The 21883-nt window shown below is 48.1% G+C and overlaps 1 protein-coding gene across 1 annotated transcript in view; it reads left to right on the top strand.

Annotated features, from left to right (window-relative positions):
- NOL7 (nucleolar protein 7) overlaps nucleotides 1-21883 on the top strand; it is a 130821-nt gene that overhangs the window by 11034 nt on the left and 97904 nt on the right. The window contains exon 3 of the mRNA XM_078687995.1: nucleotides 91-149. Coding sequence (XP_078544121.1) covers nucleotides 91-149 — 59 coding nt within the window. The remainder of the gene's footprint in view (nucleotides 1-90; nucleotides 150-21883) is intronic.

Raw genomic sequence — 21883 nt, 5'->3', positions numbered from 1 at the left:
GTGTCAATGCACAACTTTAAATTGTTCTGCTGTGTAGTAAACAAAGTGTGATATTTAATGTGACATGTTAAAAATGTTTACTTGTCATAGAAAAGAAAGTTGCTTCCTGCTGCCGTTCTAGAGGAAGTTGCATCGCTGCCACAAAAGAGGTAACTAAACTCCCTTTTTGGCCCTTGGGTTAAGAAATATTTTCTTTGCTCCTTTACATATTCTTTATATTTGTAACAGTCCTGCATTTAAGCTATTGTGTTGTGGTTTTATTTTGACCCACTTCAAAGAGTAACATTTAATTTTCTTGTTGTGTCCTTGGTGTGTGGAAGCGATTTAATGGTAATAACTCAGGCCCATGAGATGCTTCAGTGTAGATGCTCCACCAGCTGTATGAGACAATGGAGTTCTTGTGTATTCCTCTAAATTTATAAAAACATCTACCTAAAATTCTGCACAAACCATTCCAAATAAGCGGAAGCATAGCTTGTTATCTCACAAAAATCCTGCTGGTTATCCCTGAAAGAGTCATAGATATCCATGCTTAAAGCTTAGTAGTTATTTGTTGTTTCTTAACGGAGGCTTGGGAAAGGAACAGTAAGCAGTATCCTAAATTCTTCGTTAGAGAAAGCTGTGAGTTGTGAGTCGTCAGAACCCCCTTCAGAGGGCTAAGGTGCAAGCAGGACCTACTGAGCCCAACCCTTGTGTTTGAGACCTTCCAAGGGCCCAGTTTAATATGGTCTCTGAGCAACTGGGAGGTGAGTAATCCAAGGCTTCTTGGGGAGGAGGTAGCTGTATGGCAAACACAGGCTCACAACTCAATGTACATTCATCAAGATCAATAATTTCATGTCCAGCCAAATACTTGCTTTTATAAAAAATAGTATATATACACACACAAAGTGAAACCCAATATACACTAAATAACATACTCGTCTAAGGTCTGCTTTCTAGCACGGTCCCCGCGGGCACCAGCATTCTGCTTTTCTAATTAGGCCCTGGTACAGAATACAAGTCTTAGAAGTCCCACAATGGCTAGTTAAAGTCAAAGTGTCCCAGCGCCCGTCACTGGTAGCAGCTTCAGTTTGATCATTTGAGATTCTCATGCTCCACTTATAATAACCCATGCCAGACACAAGTGTGATTTAGAGTCTGTCTTTGAAGTTCATGTGCAGGGGGTTGCCCACTTTGAAGTGTTCATTCCTCAGTTGTGCTCTTCCTCCAGAGAGCGGTCTGTCAGAGCAAGAGTGTCTCAAAATCTGATAGCCCCAAACACAGGCCATGGGAGCAAGTCCGCCTTGTGAGAAGTTGGCCTGGTATATGATGCTCACTAGTTCTAGTGATCACCTTGTACCATGCCAAGCAACCCTTATGGTGCAGGTTGTAAAGTCAACCTTATAGACAAGCTATCCTAGGGGTAGCATGGACTAAGCAGTCTTAGGCTAAACTCTGTAAAGGCATGTGAAGCAAGCTGTTTTACCATACACAATCCCTTGAATACCAAATGAAAGGACACCACACAGATATATATTGAAAATATATATAGATTTATTACTACAAGTAACCCTGATACTCTTTATGAGCACAGAAGCACAAGCGTTAAAACAAAACACAGTTTAAATACACAAAAGTTGCACAATATGGATGAGCCCTAGGGGCCACCTAAACCATATACTAAAATAGTGGTATAAGAACCGCTATGGGGAAAGTGAAGAGGCCTAGGGCCTGGGGAATCGCTGGAGCTGTTCAGGACTAACAGTGATGAAGTCTAGAAAAGCCCGCAGGACTCGGGTGCAGTGCGGAAAGTGCACGCTTTACCAATGCAATGTCAATGGTGCGTAAAAGTTACAAAGTTAGTTAAAAAGGAACCTTCCGAGTGACCTAGAAAGCTGAAACTTTAGACACAGGCCCTAGAGGTGTGTACCAGTGTGGGAACACCGGCGGAGCTGAGTTACCTCACCCACAGGAAGCGGGTGCATAGGGTCGAAGTAGTGTCGGGTTTCGTCACGCTGGTCGACGGTGCTTGGAGCTGAAGATGCTGCAGGCGGCTCGATGTGAAGAGTTCCGGTGGATCCAAGGGTGGATCTGAAGAGGTGAAGACCTGAAAGCAGAGGGGACAATGTTCAAAGTCACTAGCCAGTGACTACCGTGGAACCAGATTGGAACCAGGCGATGTCAGGTGCAAACAGGCGTCGAGGTGTAGCTTCTCTCTGCAGCCACGTGGACACGAGGGGTCGAAGACGTCCAGGAGTCGGTCACGAGCTGTCCCACGCAGGCTTCTCGCTGTTGGCGGTGTCGGCGACTTGATAGAAGCAAACAGGCCTTGGCTAATGCAAGCCACGCAGGAATCGAAAAAGGCTTGTTACTCGGACCAGCAAGGTCAGAGCAGGGGCTCCTTTTTACAGGAGCAAGGGCAAGTCTGGAGCAACCAGACCTGCAGTGAAAGTTGTAGGTTTCGTCGCCAAGATGGCCGCTAGCCACGTGGCAAGTGGCCGGGATGGCGCGTCGAGTGGCACGGTGCAAAAGGGCCCCACGCAGATCGTGGAGATGCTGGGGGGCTGATCTTCGGTGCAAGGGCTGCTCGAGGTTGGGGCTTCTCAAACCCCAAAGCACAGCGTCGAGGGTACCTCTGATGCTGCGCAGTCAGCGTTTCGGGGGTCTTCCAAGAGGTCCGGTCCCACGTCTCTCGTTGCCTCCACGGGTCCCTTCTTTGCAGGGACTGTGGATCGGGCGGTGAGAAGTCTGGGAGTCTGGGTGTTGTCAGGCTCTGGGCTCGGGCTCCGGCGGGAGGCGGCGGCAAAGCAGACGTCGAGTTGCTGGTTGGTGCCTGTGTTCACAGGGTGGTCACTCCTTGGCCACAAGGGAGATTCTCTTCTGTGCAGCAGAATGTCGAAGTCCAGTCTTCTTCTGTATTTCAAGTTGATTCAGGATGATCTGAAGTCTCAGGACACAGCTCCCACTCTTATTCGAATCTGGGGGGCCGGATCACCTACTAGGTCCCTCCTCTGGGTGGGACCAGGAAGGGGGGTGGCTACACCCCCTTTCCTTTGTCCAGTTTCGCGCCAGGACTGGGGCTGGAAGGCCCCAGCACCGGTTTGAACTGGCCTATGCACTGGGACACCTTGTGTGCCCCAGGCATGTCTGATTCTATTCAGCCCTGTCCTACCCAATACACAAAATCCTGTCTGGGGTGGTGCTAGCACCTCCCAAGGCAGGAAACCCTTTGTCCAAGCTGCCCTCGCTGGAAGGACTCCCAGCAGCAGGAGGTCAGACTTGTGTCTGTGGTGGCAGCATCCATTTTGTGATGCTGAGGCTCTGTTTAACTTTAACCGGGGTTCAGGCTAGGTACATGTCGTGTCCCTCTACAAGGGTGGAATGCTACCCCCGTCGCCAGAACTGGCGAGGGGGTAGTATTCCAATTCGTATGACACCTTACTTGACATGTTTTGATAAAGCCAAACCTAAGATAGCATTTAACCGCGAGGATTATAATGCACTTAAGAGTATATGGTATGGCAATATCATGAAAACAGCTAAAGGACATGGTTCCGAAAGCTGCAGACAGGCTCAGCTCATGCCAGAGCACCATCTCACATATTTCCAAGCACTCTGCCTCCAGGATTGATGAGGCCTTCCATAGGAGTGACTGATAGGAACATATGTGTCCATTTTAGGTTAGGTATAGGCATACTACACCCAAGTAAGGGGTGGTTACACCGACTTACCCCAGCTGAGTGATCAGCCAGTTGTGTCAAATATGGAGGCCAGGCCAGGGGTGGCATAATACATGCTGCAGCCCCTGGTAGGCCTTGGAAGCACCTATGCCCTGGGTACCTGGGTACACTGTTACAGGGGCCAATAAGGTGAACCAGTTCCAATTTCGTTATGCACCTAAAGTACATGGGTAACAATTTAGAGAGAGAACAGCAGGCTGTGGGTCTGATTAGCAGGCCCACAGCCACATTAAGTCATAAACCAGTGAAGCAAAAGCAAAAATTTGGGGTGACCATAGGATAGCAGACCCTACTCTCCTACACAACCCCCCACCCCCAAACGCAGGGACATTAGACTAACCTTGACCAGTTGTGTCTTCATGTTCTAAGTGGAAGTACCTGGAGAGACCATCTGCATTACCATGGTCAGTCCCTGGGCGGTGCTCCACTGTAAAGTCCATCCCCTGTAGGGAAATGGACCACCTGAGCAGTTTGGGGGTTTCACCCTTCATCTGATTAAGCCATAAGAGGGGCTTATGGTCGGTCTGAATCTTGAAGTGAGTGCCAAACAAGTATGGTCTCAACTTCTTCAGGGCCCACACCACAGCAAAGGCCTCCCTCTCAATGGCTGACCAACGTTTCTCTCTGGGGGTCAGCCTTCTGCTAATGAAAGCCATGGGCTGGTCTTGACCATCTACATTAAGTTGTGAAAGCACAGCTCCCACTCCCAACTCAGAAGCATCTGTTTGGACAATAAACTCTCTGGAGTAGTCAGGACTCTTCAGGATAGGTGCAGAGCACATGGCCTTCTTCAGGTCATCAAATGCCTTTTGACAGTATTCTGTCCACTGAACCTTTTTGGGCATCTTCTTAGATGTCAGATCATTAAGAGGAGTCACAAGAGGAGTCACAATGGACCCATAGTTCTTAACAAACTTGCTGTAGTACCCAGTCAGGCCCAAGAAAGCTCTGACCTGAGTCTGGGTAGTTGGAGGAGTCCAGTCCTTTATGGTCTGAATCTTACTCTCCAGTGGTTGAACTTGGCCTCCACCTACAAGGTGGCCCAAGTACACAACCTTACTCTGCCCTATCTGGCACTTGGTTGCCTTGATAGTGAGGCCTGCCTTTTGCAGAGCCTCTAGCACTTCCTTCAGGTGGACTAGGTGATCCTCCCAGGTGGAGCTAAAGACAGCAATATCGTCCAGATATGCTGCACAAAAGTCATCCAACCCAGTAAGGACTTGATTCACCAACCTTTGGAAGGTGGCAGGTGCATTTTTCAAACCAAAGGGCATCACCACAAACTGGTAATGCCCACTGGGGGTAGAAAATGCTGTTTTGGCTTTTGACTCCTCAGCTAACCTGATTTGCCAGTAGCCAGCTGTCAAGTCAAATGTGCTCAAATACTTGGCAGAAGCCAATCTGTCTATGAGCTCATCTGCCCTTGGAATTGTGTGTGCATCTGTCCTGGTGACAGCATTGAGTCCTCTGTAATCCACACAGAACCTCATCTCTCTCTTCCCATCTTTGGTGTGAGGTTTGGGGACCAGAACCACTGGGCTAACCCAGGGGCTCTCTGAAGGCTCAATGACACCTAACTCCAGCATCTTTTGTACCTCAGCCTTGATACAGTCTCTGACATGGTCAGGCTGCCTGTAAATGTTGTTCTTTACAGGAAGACTATCACCAGTGTCCACCACATGGGTACACCAGCTAGTCTGACTGGGTGTCAGGGAGAACATATGTCGATATGACTGCAAAACCTGTCTACAGTCATGTTGCTGATGTTCAGTGAGGCTGCCATCTAAGGCCACACCATCAACTGAGCCATCCTCAGGGTTCTGAGTCAGCAGGTCTGGGAGAGGGTCACTCTCTTCCTCCTGGCCCTCATCTGTAGCCATGAGCAAGCCCATGTCTGCCCTGTCAACATATGCTTTCAGCCTGTTAACATGGAGCACCCTGTGGGGGCTCCTGGGAGTTCCAAGGTCCACCAAGTAGGTAACCTCTCCCTTCTTCTCAATGATTGTATGGGGTCCAGACCATTTGTCTTGGAGTGCTGCTGGGGCCACTGGCTCCAACACCCATACCTTCTGTCCAGGCTGGTACTCAGTCAGGACAGCCTTTTGGTCATGCCAGGCTTTCTGTAATTCCTGGCTAGCCTCAAGGTTTTTGGATGCCTTCTCCATGTACTCAGCCATCCTGGAGCGGAGACCAAGTACATAGTCCACTATGTCTTGCTTGGGCTTTTTGAGAGGTAACTCCCATCCTTCCCTCACCAGACATAGGGGTCCTCTTACAGGATGTCCAAACAACAATTCAAAAGGCTGAAGCCAACTCCTTTTTGTGGGACCTCTCTGTAAGCAAACAGAAGGCAGGGCAGAAGGATATCCCATCTTCGCCTGAGCTTCTCAGGTAATCTTTTGATCATGCCCTTTAGGGTCTTGTTGAATCTCTCAACAAGCCCATTGCATTGTGGATGATAGGGAGTGGTGAACTTATAGTTGACACCACATTCCTTCCACATAGCTGTCAAGTATCCCGACATGAAGTTGGCACCTCTATCGGATACTACCTCCTTAGGAAACCCCACTCTGGAGAAAACTCCAAGTAAGGCCCTGGCCACAACAGGAGCGGTTGTGGTCCTAAGTGGGATTGCTTCTGGGTACCTGGTGGCATGGTCCACCACCACCAGTATGAATCTGTGCCCAGATGCTGTAGGGGGATCCATTGGTCCAACAATGTCAATCCCTACCCTTTCAAAGGGCACCCCCACCACAGGTAGTGGTATTAGGGGGGCCTTTGTGGTACCACCTGCTTTGCCACTTGCTTGGCAGGTTACACAGGAGCGACAAAACTCCTTTGTATCTTCTGACATGTGAGGCCAGTGAAAGTGACAGACAAGTCTGTCCCATGTTTTGTTCTGGCCAAGGTGTCCTGCTAAGGGAATATCGTGTGCCAAGGTAAGAAGGAAGCCCCTAAATTGCAGAGGTATGACCAACCTCCTGGTTGCACCAGGCTTGGGGTCTCGACCCTCTGAATAAAGGAGCCCATCATCCCAATAAACCTTATGGGTACCTTGAGCATTCCCAGCAGCCTCAGCAGCAGCCTGTTGTCTGAGGGGTTCAAGAGAAGGACAGGATAACTGAGCCTGCCCCAAGTCTGCCCTAGAAGGTCCCCCTGTCCCCAGAAACTCAACCTGATCAGGTTCAAGCTCTATAGGGACAGTTCCTTCAGGGGTCTCAGAATCAGCTTCCTGTGAAGGCTGATCCTCACTTGTAGGCATTTGGGAAGGCACAGCCTTTACCCTCCTGTTTCTTGTCTTGGAAGGTACTTGGTCCATTGTTCCAGGATCCAAGACCTGAGGTTCAGAGAGGCACTTTTTGGCCTGTGACCTGGTCACAGCAAGGACATGTGATGATATCCCTAACATCTCTGCATGAGTCCTGTACTCAACTTCTGACCATAGAGAGCTCTCCAGGTCATTGCCCAACAAACATTCTACTGGGAGATCAGCACTAACCACAACTCTTTTTAGGCCAGTTACCCCTCCCCAGGAAAAGTTAACAATTGCCACACTATGTGTAGTAGTGACATTGCTGGCATTGGTCACCAGGTAATTATCACCTGGTATGTATTGTCCAGGGTCCACAAAGCTAGGCGTCACAATAGTGACACTGGCACATGTGTCCCTGGATGCTTGAGCCACTTTTTCATTAATCAAAGGTGTCTGTCTGTACTTGCCCAAATTATTGGGACTGACAGTAGGGGAAAAATCAATCTCCCCATCACAAATCAGAACAGCCTGTGTGGGGACTCTGACTAGGTCAGAATCTCCATCAGTTCCCAAGGTGATACCCACTACCCCCTTAGTCTGTGGTCCAACACTGCCAACTGTACTAGTGGGTGCAGGTGCCTTAGGGGCTGCAGTGTTGGGGGCTCCACCCTTTTTACAATCGCGTGTCCAGCGAGTGGTGTTTTTGCAAAAGTTACACCAGGGTTTTCTTTGACCTTCTTTCTTCTTCTTCTTGGAAGTTTGGGACCCACCCTCAGTATTAGTTTGGGGCCCTGTTGAAGACTTCTGGTCTTTAGCTTTCTGCTCCCCACCCTTCTGGTCTGTTTTCTTTTGGTCCCCACCCTGGTTCTGGTTCTTTTGCTTAACTCTGGTTCTAACCCATTTGTCTGCCCTCTTTCCCAATTCTTGGGGAGAGGTCAGATCTGAGTCAACCAAATGTTGATGCAACTGCTGGTTCTGACAGTTATTTAAAATCTGTTCTCTCTTTAGCAAATTGTACAATCCTTCATAGTCTGTAACCTTACTTCCCAGCAACCAGCCCTCCAGAGCCTTAGTGGCACATTCAACAAATTCAGACCAGTCCTGAGTCTGTGTCTTCTGGGTATCTCTGAACATTAACCTGTACTGTTCAGTGGTTAAGCCTAACCCATCAATCAGAGCACTCTTCAGGACCAGGTAGTTTCTAGAATCCCCATCACTAACTGTGAGGAGTCTGTCTCGGCCTCTACCTTCAAAGGAGAGCCACAAGATTGCTGCCCACTGCTCCTGAGGAACCTGCTGTACTTTGCAAGCTCTCTCAAGTGCAGTCATCCACTTGTGGATATCATCCCCAACTTTGTAGGGGGGCACAATCTTACTCAGGTTTCTATTATCACAGGACCTGTCTTTATCCTTAGGGATAGTGCTGCCACCAGTGGGTTCTAACCCACTCTCTCTAGGCTGCCTTGCTCTAGCAAGTTTCTCTTTGGCCAGGGCAACTTCTAATTCTTGTCTCTGGATCCTAAGTTCAGCCTCTCTCATTTTGGCCTCATGTTCCCTTCTCTGAGGGCTAGTCAACTCAAGTCAAGTCAAGTCATTATACTTTTATTCGACACATGTATCATAAAAAGTACAAACATATAATACACACAATTATAAAAAACAGTTCATTATTTACAAAAATACATATAAGAATTATGTGGAAGAATTGACTTGATGAACATTTTTTAAAATCTTAGTCCTGATGATCCATGCACAAGATAAAAACTTTGCAACTCCACAAGTAATAGCCATGGAAGTGGTGTTGGAAATAAGAATACGTAAGGCTGATTTATAATCTCTAACACCAAGATTCTTTAATGCTGGTTTTAACCATTTCTTCCTAGGTAGAATGTATGCCTTACAGGCAAACAAAAAGTGGCCCAATGATTCCTCGGGATTTGTACACCCTGGACATTTTATATCCTCTTCCCTCTTATTATTCCATCTAGATGTAAAAGTTTTGAGGGGCAATGTTCCATGTCTAAATTTAAGATATAAGGTCCTTTCCCGAGGAATTTGAATAAAATCCAGAAACAACTCCAGTTTTAAAGTGCATTTATGGGTCAAAAATGTCTCGGTCAAATGGCCCCAGTTTGGGTTTTGTAGTGCCCTGGCCTCTATCCAATCCCAATATAATTTTTTCACCACTTGTTTTGGTGGTGGTGATTGGGATACCCACGCGTCTCTTAAACCCACCTTTACTACAAGGTGTTTTAGGGCATTTAGCCACTTAATTTTGCCTGAAGTATTTAATTTTAGCATTTCGTCTAAAACCAAGGCATAGTTAGCTAACTCTGGGGTCCTCCTCAAACGGACCCAGTATAAAAGAGGACGGAGCTGGAGGATATCCCGAATGGATTTTCTACCTAGGTCTAAAAATAGCGGTTTAAGTGGTGTGGAGGAAGAAAGAGATACCAGATCCCTCATAAACTTATTCTCTGATCGAACATGGTCGTTGGTATTCTCATTGCCCCACAGTTCCGAGCCATATACAGCTGAGGCAATAGCTTTACCCTCATAAACAGATAGGGCAGGGGAAACTGGCCTACTCACAGAGAGACGTTGGTTTTTTAAAATAGTGCCGGAAACCCTCTTAAGATTTAAAAGCATTTTATATATATGCGGTTCCCATTTCAAGTGATTATTAATCCTAACACCAAGGTAGTCAAACTCTTCGACCACCTCCAAGGGAGATCCATTCAAGGTCAAATGGATATTCCTATATTTCCTCTTGGCGGTCATAACCATTAGTTTAGTTTTAGTTGTGTTTATTGTGAGACCCCGTTCCTGACAAAAAACACTAAACTGATCAAGAAGGGTTTGAAGGCCTGTGGGGGTTTTAGATAAAAGCAGGGTGTCATCGGCAAAGAGGAGCGATGGCATTTTCTCCCCAGCCACAACTGGGGCGTCGGCTGGTATCTCTTGCAGATGTTTCACCACCCCATTTATAAAGAGGGAGAATAAAGTGGGGGCCATCACGCACCCCTGCCGCACCCCTCTATTAACGGGTATACTCTTGGTGAGTTGCCCCTGTGTCCCCCAGCGTATCTTCGCATAAGTACCCTCATGGAGTTTGATGATAAGATTTAGCAAATAGAGTGGGAAACCCATATCCAATAGGACATTCCAGAGTTTAACACAGGGTATTACATCAAAAGCAGTTTTAAGATCAATAAAAGCCAGATAAAGGCTCCCTCTGGTAATTGACACAGTTTTCCAAAAAACTGCACAAAATCTAAAAACTTGGTCAATGGCCCCTACATTACTTCTGAATCCTGCTTGAAAATGGGACAAAATGTTTTCTTCCATGAGCCAACCCTCAATCCTATTTACAATTACCCTACCAACTACCTTTTGGATGACATCAATTAAACTAATTGGTCTGTAGTTGGCAGGGTCCTCTCTCTCACCCTTTTTAAAAACAGTAACAACTTCTGCACCCTTCCATGAGTCCGGTACTTGCTGGCCCAACTGGATGAGGTTCAAAACATTTACAATAAAATCAGCCCAAACCAGTGGGTTAGACAACAATAAATCACCCGGAATTCCGTCCGGGCCAGGTGCCTTGCCCGATTTTATTTTAAGAATGGCCTCATGTACCTCACGGGACGTGAAGAATACCTCTGTAAAGCCATCATTCCGATGGACCAAAAGATCAGTGCCAATTATAGTAGATGCTAGATCCACTTCCAAGGAGTCTACGCCATATAATTTCGAGAAGTGGGAATGCCACTGGGTCTCAGTAATATGGTTGGGAATAGGCTCAGCGCCTCGTCTGTCAATGGCGTTAATCAGCTTCCAAAATGCAGTAGCATTTTTCCCATGCGCCGCTTCCTTTAAAGCCTGCCAGTGATCCTCTTCCCAATCCTTTTTGGCTTTCGCAATGCTAATGCGATACTCATTTCGAGCTAATCTAGCAGCTAAGGCATCCTTATTTTTGATAGCTAATGAAATTGCTTTCCTTTTCCCTCTACAGGAGGCAGTATACCAAGGGTTCCCCTTTTTTTGCAAACATTTAGTCAGATCACCACCCTTGTTTTTTTTAGAAAAAAATATACTGATCTCCCATATCAGGTCTTTATACTTGGTTGCCAACTCCGGCCCCTGAAGCTGAAGTGCAGTTTGGTTCGCTGGTGCCAGGGCAGATGAAGCAGCTGAAACTAGAGCCCTAATAATCTCAAGTGTCCCTTCATTACACTGAACCACATTCCACTTAATCCTGCGATTACAGTTAGAGGGGACTAGTTCTTTAGTAATCAGCTCATTTTGAACCTCTTCACCAGTATTGTTTCCCCAAAACATACCCATGCAGAGGGGATTATGATCACTATCAGCCCTCTGGCTGACCTCCATATCAATTAGATTGGCCCATGACCATACATCCAAAAGGATGTAGTCAATCCGTGATGGGCAGCCTATTCGATTAAAGGTCATAGCGCCCATACGATCAGATGCGGTACGGCCATTTAAGGCCCATAGGTCGTAAGCGGACACCAGGGCATTCAGCTGAATGGCTCGAGCCGACCACTTCTTAATTGGGGCCAAAGATAGGGATGGAATTAACTGGTTTCCTTGTTTCATAAAAGAGCCCAAGAATTCATCCTCATCGAGAGGCTCAAATGTACAATTAAGGTCACCTCCCACTAATACTGATGATTTAAAAGGGAGTGCTGAGAGTCTACTATCCAGCAACTCCAGTATTGGAGATGATTGGCCCCCTGGGAGCCCCCGAGCATAGATACAAAAAAGTTCAAAAACATTCCTGGCGGACTGCCTTTTAACAGTGAGATGGAGAATATCATTACAGGGGACATAATTAACTGTAACCTCACAATTCAAGTCTAGCCTAATCCAAATAAGTAGACCACCTGATGGGCGCCCTCTCCCAAGCTGTGTTGCAGGGACAAAAAATGTAGAATAACCCTGCTTATATTCTGGCTCTACACACCAGGTTTCCTGAAACATGCAGATATGGAAATCTTCTAAGAAAGTGTTCCATTCCGGATCGGGCAAGTTTTTCTTTAGGCCCGCTATGTTCCAGGACAAGATTTTAACAATGGAAGGGGACAGCCTAGGTCTATCCAGGGCGGCATGAATAGCCACGTCCACTACCAAGGGGTCTGGAATAGCGCTGTCCTGATTGGGTACTTCCTCCCTAGCAGTAATAATAAAACCTCCATCTACAGGAGTAGGTACCCCACTGCCCATGGCAACTTCAGTACTGTGGGGTGATGGTCAGTCCACTTCTTCCAGCCCACTAAATCGATTATAACAGGGGAATAGAGGGTAGTTAAGTTGTGGGCCCCATACTTCTCCATAGGACTGTGTAGCTCCCTTCCACTGGTTCCCCCTCCTCCTATGGACTAGATTCCATCCTTCTTCTGCAGGCATTTCCCACTGTTGCTGATTCTGGTATGTACCACCTCTACCTAAACCTTTCCTAGCCGGCCTCATCCAACTCCATCTAACGTCCTCCTGCCCCTCTTGCACATAGAAAAAAGACAGGGGTTTAGCTGATACCACTGACTTGCTATCACAGGGAGGAGAGGAACAAATAAATTCTACAAGTCGCGGGTCCTCAAACGTGATGACGACACAATCACCCTTTATACTTTTCTTTTTCCCACCTACCCAAGGTGCCCGTTCTACCATAAGTATGTTCTTATTTAGGCTAGGTGGTGGAGGGTAATTTTTGTCAAGCCAGTGGCATATTTTGTTTTTAATCGCCCAGAAGGGCTCAGAGGTAGACATTGGCAGCTCAGGAATCCCTGTCAGAACGACCACATACGGGCATGCATCAGGTGGTAAATTGATCTTACGTCGCAATGTGGTTTTTCTGGGCTGTGGCGGGGCAGTACTGGGGGCTGGGTTGTTAGGGGTCTTTCTGCTCACTGCACTAGGGGCAATTCCATTCGCTGCACTCGAACATGTAGAAGTGGAGGGTTTAATATTATTCACTGTACTTTGTGCCGGTAGAGGGGAAATAGAGGGGGTAGTTGTAGGAACCGGAATACTCCTCGTAGGTGGATTTAGGTTGGTACTCCTAATATTAACAATCGGTGGTGGAGCCACCGAAATAGGGGGACCAAGGGTAGTCAGTCTAGGGTCTTGAAGCGCTAGAATGGTAGCTAGTTGTTGTTCGATGTTGGAAAGCCTATTCTCCAGTGGCGAAAGCAGGGATTTTAACAAAGTAGACATAGACTCCATTAAAGAGTCAAGCCCATCCCCTGAGTTGGATAGTGTATCATTAGATCCACTAATGTCCAAAATACTGGCCAGGCTGCTATCATGAGTTATATCGCCCGGGACCGCTAAAGATAATAAATGGGGAGTGGAATCTAAAGGATCAGACTCTCTATGATCAGTGGGGGCCTGAAGAGTCCCATCATTTACTATCGCCATACCTGTAGTCTCCCTCCTAGAGTTAGAATCCATAGATCCTTCTGAGAATATAGCGGGATTGTCTGTTAGAGGATTTGTTAAGTTCAAAATATTTAAAGTTGCCATAGTTATGTCTGACCCACCCGTCTTCGAAGCAACTGTGTCGTCGTGGTTAATTATTACGGGTGGTTGGGGGATGTTAGAAGGTGGTATGCTAGTAACGGGGGCATTGCTGGGAATTAGTGATTGGCAACTGGCAGGAGTAGGGTCAATAATGGGCAACCCAACGGGAGCAGCAACAAGGGTGGTCAAACTTTGCGGTGGGGAATGTATCATGGCAATATTGCCCAATGAAGACCTTTTTGCGTGAGCCAGGTCTAATGAAACCCTCCTTTCCATTAAAGAGATACCCTGGTCTATCAGAGAGTTTGTTCGAGAAATAAAATTATCTAGTGTACCAATAACTTTTTTTGTTTTGTCGTTTCCCGCTCTCTGACTCCTAGTTTTACGAGTGGACATCTCTAACAGAGTAGAAAAAGCAAAGAACAATAAGAATATCACAACAAATGACCCACAGGTTACAATGAGCACAGAGGAAACAGATTGGCTATCCAAAGAAAGATAACCCCAGAAGCGTCAATCAAAAATCAAAAAGGTAAGGATAAGAGGTAAAATTAGGGTGCGCCCAGACCAGACACTACAGACCACGGAGGGCCACAGAGGGCCCGCCCTTTGCCCGGGCTTAGCCCCGGGCGCTCCCGCGCAGCGAGGGACTCACAAATATATAGTCATGAAGCAATAGGGCGTGGTGGGGCGGGGCGGTCAGGGAGAGCGTGGCCAGGTGACTCGGCCAGAGACACCGGGACTCCTGGGAAAGCGAGTCCCGGGTCGCGCTCGCAGCCCTGCCGCCTCACAGCCTCACAGGACCCCACAGGAGCAGCTGGGTGCAGGGAACACCAAAGAGTCAGGCAGGTCAGTTCACAAACGAAGCGGGACCCGCGGAGCGGGTACCGCGAGGCGTGGGTCGGTGAGCCTGGAGCAAGTGGCAGCGCCGGATTCAAATCCCAGTTTCAGCAAAGGAGTGTCCCAGAGCGAGGAGTTCCTTCCCTCCTTTTCACCTGGAGCAGCTGGGGCGGGGCGGTCAGGGAGAGCGTGGCCAGGTGACTCGGCCAGAGACACCGGGACTCCTGGGAAAGCGAGTCCCGGGTCGTGCTCGCAGCCCTGCCGCCTCACAGCCTCACAGGACCCCACAGGAGCAGCTGGGTGCAGGGAACACCAAAGAGTCAGTCAGGCAGGTCAGTTCACAAACGAAGCGGGACCCGCGGAGCGGGTACCGCGAGGCGTGGGTCGGTGAGCCTGGAGCAAGTGGCAGCGCCGGATTCAAATCCCAGTTTCAGCAAAGGAGTGTCCCTTAGGTAGACTAGAGGAGATGACGTGTCTGCAGAGCTTCGCGCTGCACGTGACGTCCAGGTCAGGAAATCAGGGTCTCCCTTCTGGAGTTGCCATGAGAACCTTTAGAAACATGGGAAGTATTGGATTCACCTGAGTGACTCCTCCTCCTCCTATGCTCCTGGTTAAGTCTATTTGGGGGTCTGAATGGGTTGGACCCACCTTCAGTCCCAAATAAGCTTAAGTTAGCCTGGTTAAGCCTGCTGACTAACACCTGGCTATCTCTATCATCATCAGAATCACTTTCTTCTACCTCCTCTCCCTCTTCTGCTTCCTCGGGCTGAGAATTCCCAGGGGTCTGGTCTTCCTCATCTAACTGTATGACAGGGGCAGGGGCATCAGGGTTATCATCTTCAGAAGGAGAAACTCCCTCACCAGTCCCTGAGGGGCCTGGTTTGGAGTTCTTTAGAGCTTCAGACTGGTCTAACAGCTCTCTGAGGTGTCCTGCTGTAGGAGTAGGACCTGTTTTGATTCCTCTCATGGAACACAGTTGCCTCAGTTCCTTAAATGGAAAGGTAGCAAATTTGGATGGTGCCTTTGAAGGGTCACTCTCAACAGAGATGGGTCCAGTGGATCCCTCTGCTCCAGACATTGCTCTAGTGTGGTGGATGTGTTGCAATCTACCTACACTTGTGTTTTCCTACCAAACCTATCTAGTAGTTGTAGTCAGGGTGTGCTACTCCCTATCCTCTACAACAACTAAGTTCAGTAGAACTTAGGTACACTAAAACAAGACTAGATATACTTATCAGGTACCTGTATGATCTTTCAAATGATATTTTCAAAGATTGTAATGGTAAAACAACAGCAAGCTCAAATCCCAATCCGCTGCTCACCAATGTGAGAAGTTGGCCTGGTATATGATGCTCACTAGTTCTAGTGATCACCTTGTACCATGCCAAGCAACCCTTATGGTGCAGGTTGTAAAGTCAACCTTCTAGACAAGCTATCCATGGGGTAGCATGGACTAAGCAGTCTTAGGCTAAACTCTGTAAAGGCATGTGAAGCAAGCTGTTTTACCATACACAATCCCTTGAATACCAAATGAAAGGACACCACACAGATATATATTGAAAATATATATAGATTTATTACTACAAGTAACCCTGATACTCTTTATGAGCACAGAAGCACAAGCGTTAAAACAAAACACAGTTTAAATACACAAAAGTTGCACAATATGGATGAGCCCTAGGGGCCACCTAAACCATATACTAAAATAGTGGTATAAGAACCGCTATGGGGAAAGTGAAGAGGCCTAGGGCCTGGGGAATCGCTGGAGCTGTTCAGGACTAACAGTGATGAAGTCGGGAAAGGCCCGCAGGACTCGGGTGCAGTGCGGAAAGTGCACGCTTTACCAATGCAATGTCAATGGTGCGTAAAAGTTACAAAGTTAGTTAAAAAGGAACCTTCCGAGTGACCTAGAAAGCTGAAACTTTAGACACAGGCCCTAGAGGTGTGTACCAGTGTGGGAACACCGGCGGAGCTGAGTTACCTCACCCACAGGAAGCGGGTGCATAGGGTCGAAGTACTGTCTGGTTTCGTCACGCTGGTCGACGGTGCTTGGAGCTGAAGATGCTGCAGGCGGCCCGATGTGAAGAGTTCCGGTGGATCCAAGGGTGGATCTGAAGAGGTGAAGACCTGAAAGCAGAGGGGACAATGTTCAAAGTCACTAGCCAGTGACTACCGTGGAACCAGATTGGAACCAGGCGATGTCGGGTGCAAACAGGCGTCGAGGTGTAGCTTCTCTCTGCAGCCACGTGGACACGAGGGGTCGAAGACGTCCAGGAGTCGGTCACGAGCTGTCCCACGCAGGCTTCTCGCTGTTGGCGGTGTCGGCGACTTGATGGAAAGAAACAGGCCTTGGCTAATGCAAGCCACGCAGGAATCGAAAAAGGCTTGTTACTCGGACCAGCAAGGTCAGAGCAGGGGCTCCTTTTTACAGGAGCAAGGGCAAGTCTGGAGCAACCAGACCTGCAGTGAAAGTTGTAGGTTTCGTCGCCAAGATGGCCGCTAGCCACGTGGCAAGTGGCCGGGATGGCGCGTCGAGTGGCACGGTGCAAAAGGGCCCCACGCAGATCGTGGAGATGCTGGGGGGCTGATCTTCGGTGCAAGGGCTGCTCGAGGTTGGGGCTTCTCAAACCCCAAAGCACAGCGTCGAGGGTACCTCTGATGCTGCGCAGTCAGCGTTTCGGGGGTCTTGCAAGAGGTCCGGTCCCACGTCTCTCGTTGCCTCCACGGGTCCCTTCTTTGCAGGGACTGTGGATCGGGCAGTGAGAAGTCTGGGAGTCTGGGTGTTGTCAGGCTCTGGGCTCGGGCTCCGGCCGGAGGCGGCGGCAAAGCAGACGTCGAGTTGCTGGTTGGTGCCTGTGTTCACAGGGTGGTCACTCCTTGGCCACAAGGGAGATTCTCTTCTGTCTTCTGTGCAGCAGAATGTCGAAGTCCAGTCTTCTTCTGTATTTCAAGTTGATTCAGGATGATCTGAAGTCTCAGGACACAGCTCCCACTCTTATTCGAATCTGGGGGGCCGGATCACCTACTAGGTCCCTCCTCTGGGTGGGACCAGGAAGGGGGGTGGCTACACCCCCTTTCCTTTGTCCAGTTTCGCGCCAGGACTGGGGCTGGAAGGCCCCAGCACCGGTTTGAACTGGTCTATGCACGGGGACACCTTGTGTGCCCCAGGCATGTCTGATTCTATTCAGCCCTGTCCTACCCAATACACAAAATCCTGTCTGGGGTGGTGCTAGCACCTCCCAAGGCAGGAAACCCTTTGTCCAAGCTGCCCTCGCTGGAAGGACTCCCAGCAGCAGGAGGTCAGACTTGTGTCTGTGGTGGCAGCATCCATTTTGTGATGCTGAGGCTCTGTTTAACTTTAACCGGGGTTCAGGCTAGGTACATGTCGTGTCCCTCTAGAAGGGTGGAATGCTACCCCCGTCGCCAGAACTGGCGAGGGGGTAGTATTCCAATTGGTATGACACCTTACTTGACATGTTTTGATAAAGCCAAACCTAAGATAGCATTTAACTGCGAGGATTATAATGCACTTAAGAGTATATGGTATGGCAATATCATGAAAACAGCTAAAGGACATGGTTCCGAAAGCTGCAGACAGGCTCAGCTCATGCCAGAGCACCATCTCACATATTTCCAAGCACTCTGCCTCCAGGATTGATGAGGCCTTCCATAGGAGTGACTGATAGGAACATATGTGTCCATTTTAGGTTAGGTATAGGCATACTACACCTAAGTAAGGGGTGGTTACACCGACTTACCCCAGCTGAGTGATCAGCCAGTTGTGTCAAATATGGAAGCCAGGCCAGGGGTGGCATAATACATGCTGCAGCCCCTGGTAGGCCTTGGAAGCACCTATGCCCTGGGTACCTGGGTACACTGTTACAGGGGCCAATAAGGTGAACCAGTTCCAATTTCGTTATGCACCTAAAGTACATGGGTAACAATTTAGAGAGAGAACAGCAGGCTGTGGGTCTGATTAGCAGGCCCACAGCCACATTAAGTCATAAACCAGTGAAGCAAAAGCAAAAATTTGGGGTGACCATAGGATAGCAGACCCTACTCTCCTACACGCCTCACTGATAACTGCATCAAAAGTTTAACAATGTCCTGAAGCCCTACTCATTATGGTTCCTTCATCAGCCCACTCCCTTCCTGAAATGTGTCTTGGACCCTTTGACCAGTGACCTCTCTTATAATCATAGAATACTTTTGAAGTGCACAAAGATCCTGACTCTTCCTTCCTCCTGTTTGTGTCCCACCCAGCTCTCAGGAATACAGCAATCCATAAACCTATAGGGGGGAGAGAGGGAGGGGGAAGGGGGAGGGAGGAGGGGAGGGATCATCTATTGCATGTCCTCCTGCTACCCCTGGGTCTCCCAGTTAGGAAGCCAGAAACTTCCATGTGTTGTGCCCTTCAAAAGCACGCTTACATCTTTGCGCACACAGAAAAATACAGGCATGCAGGCAACCAAGTATTGTGCCCTTCACAGTCTCACTTACATCCTAGCATGCATATGCAACCACGTGTGCCATTATGGCTCATGGGAGAGAGCGAGAGAGAATTTTTTTTATCAGCGAGAGAATATGCAGGCAATCCACAAATCTCTTTTCACTGCACGCACACTTGCGCTATGCAGTTCTGCATGCTAACACCATGTAGGCCAATGGTGACTTAAGAACACAGCAGTGAAACTTTACGTAAGTGGGCCGGGTGGGGCCCACTCAAGCGAAAGGTAAAAAGGCTGGTTCACTCTACTGATCAATATTACAAAAACACTGTATGCTTCACCCATCAGCATTCCAGTGGCTCGATCCAGCTCTGTTGTTCACTACAAAATCAAATCATTGCAAATAGAGCATCCAAACATCTTGGGATTTTCACCCTTCATAGTCATCAGTCACTTCAATTGCTTATAATCTGTTTGCAATGCAAGCCTATTGACAAACAAGTAAGGGCAGAACTTATGCAAGGCTCATAGTATCCCAAAGCACTTTTTATCAACAGCCATCCAGTTCTGTTTCCTGGGTACTGATCTTCTAATGAAGGATACTAGGTACTCTCTACCTTTGTCAAACAGGTCCAACTCCCTTGTCAGAGGTATCCTGCCCTTTGAGACCCCTTAGTCTAGGTCAATTTTCTGTGCTGCCTATGGGAGTTCAAAGCAGTCAATAGGGCAACTATACTCCCATAGTTTGCAACAAAGTTCCTGTAATTCCCGGTGAGTCCTAAAAGGGCCCTCTGTACAGTCTGGGGAATAGGCACTTTCCATTCCATCATAGATTGAATTATGGCATCAACTGGGCGGATCTTCCCTTTCCCCATCTTAGGTCCCAGGTAGACCACAGAGAACTGGCCCCACCTGACACTTGTTTGCCTTAATGGTCATTTTCACCACCCTCATCCATGCTAACACCTACCCTTGGTGTCTCAGATGGTTCTGCCATGAATTGCTAAATACCGCAGTGTCAGGTAGGCCACAAAGAAGTCTTCCAGCCTAACAAGAACATGGTTCACTTAATGCTGAAAAGTAGCAGAAGTGCTCTTCAACCCAAAGGGCATACTTTAAACTGCTACAGTTCCTCTGGTGTAGAAAATGCAGTATTCTCCATGGCACTTTATGCCAAAGTGATTTGCCAGTATCCACCGGTCAAATCAGATGTGCTCAAGTACTCTGCAAACACAACAATGATGGACAGAATGTGGATCAATGTCACACATTCACCCCAGTCCAAAGATCTGGGCCCAAATCCATCGTTTTTCCACTCCACACCACCCTGGGTTAGACAATGGCGATATGCAAATCAGCACTGACCCTGTGCCCCATGGGAACAGTCCAGTCCGAACTACAAAAGCCATGTCCTTCCCAGAACGGAAACAAGCATCCGAGGACCGGCCCGGTTTCGAGGTAACACCTCTCTTCAGCCCGGCTAGCTTGATTCCAGTGGTGTGGAGTAACTGGGACTCACGTCTGAGCATCCCCAGTACACTTAGAGCGGTAACTGCAAACACAACAATGATGGACAGAATGTGCATCAATGTCACACATTCACCCCAGTCCAAAGATCTGGGCCCAAATCCATCGTTTTTCCACTCCACACCACCCTGGGTTAGACAATGGCGATATGCAAATCAGCGCTGACCCTGTGCCCCATGGGAACAGTCCAGTCCGAACTACAAAAGCCATGTCCTTCCCAGAACGGAAAAAAGCATCCGAGCCGGTCCTCGGATGCTTGTTTCCGTTCTGGGAAGGACATGGCTTTTGTAGTTCGGACTGGACTGTTCCCATGGGGCACAGGGTCAGTGCTGATTTGCATATCGCCATTGTCTAACCCAGGGTGGTGTGGAGTGGAAAAACGATGGATTTGGGCCCAGATCTTTGGACTGGGGTGAATGTGTGACATTGATCCACATTCTGTCCATCATTGATGTGTTTGCAAGTACTCTGCAGCATCTAACCGATCAACTAGTTCATCTGCTCTTGGGATTGGAAGGGCATCGGACTTTGTCACCTTATTGAGGAGTCAGTAGTCCAAAGAGAACCACACATCAGTTGACCCTTGCTTTGGTACTAGCACCACAGGACTAGACCACAGACTACGAAATCTCTCAATGACCTCCAGGTCTAACATTTTGTCAATTTCACCTTAATGCATCACTGAACCCAGTCAGGCATTCTGTACATCCTGCCCTTTCCTGGCAAACCATTTCTTGTACTCTCTCTGCTGCTCAAATGTTAACCCAGGGCCTAACTGAACCTCTTCCACAGTGCCATCCCTCATGTTACTATACAATAAGTCCTGTAGAGGCTCACTGATTTCCTCATTTTCCTCTCCCATAGCCATGATATTCACTGTGTAATCTCTCCGGAGGTAAGGCTCTAGTCCCTCTTGGGTTCCCTTGTGGCACCTGTGTCCATCAAAATGTTTATTTCAGAAAAGTGTTGAACTATCTTGTATGACCAACACCATTTGTCTTCCAGAGCCCTGGGACAAATGGGTTTTAGCACCAACATCTTCTGACCTTCCTGATACCCAGTCGGTGTTTTTTTTGTATTTTTATTGTACTGGTTGTTCATCAGAGCTTGGATAGCCTGAATGTTTGCCTTTACTTGACTCATGTGTTGCACTATCAACTTCCTGAGGCCAATCAAATAGTGCACCACATCCTTCTGCAGAGACTCTCAGGTTCCTTCACCCTTCTCTGACTAAGGTGAGTGGACCCTGAACTGAATGTCCATACAGAAGCTTAAAGAGACTGAACCCTACCCAATTCTGTGAAATCTGTCAATAAGCAAACAAGAGACATGACCGGAAAAGATCCCACTTCCTCCTGAGATTCTCTGACAGAATTCCCATTGTGCTATTCAATGTCTTTTTAAACTGCTCCATCAAACCATTGGGTGGTGGATGGTATGCTGTGGAGGAGTCGTATGTCACACAACCATGCTCCCAGCTCTATCTCAGGTAAGACTAGATGAAATTGGTCTCTTTGCCTGTGATTACCATCCTTGGAACTCTGACTCTA

This window comes from Lissotriton helveticus, chromosome 4_1 (genome assembly GCF_964261635.1).
Source record: "Lissotriton helveticus chromosome 4_1, aLisHel1.1, whole genome shotgun sequence".
NCBI classification, from domain to species: domain Eukaryota; kingdom Metazoa; phylum Chordata; class Amphibia; order Caudata; family Salamandridae; genus Lissotriton; species Lissotriton helveticus.
This window is presented reverse-complemented; position numbering and strand designations above follow the sequence as displayed.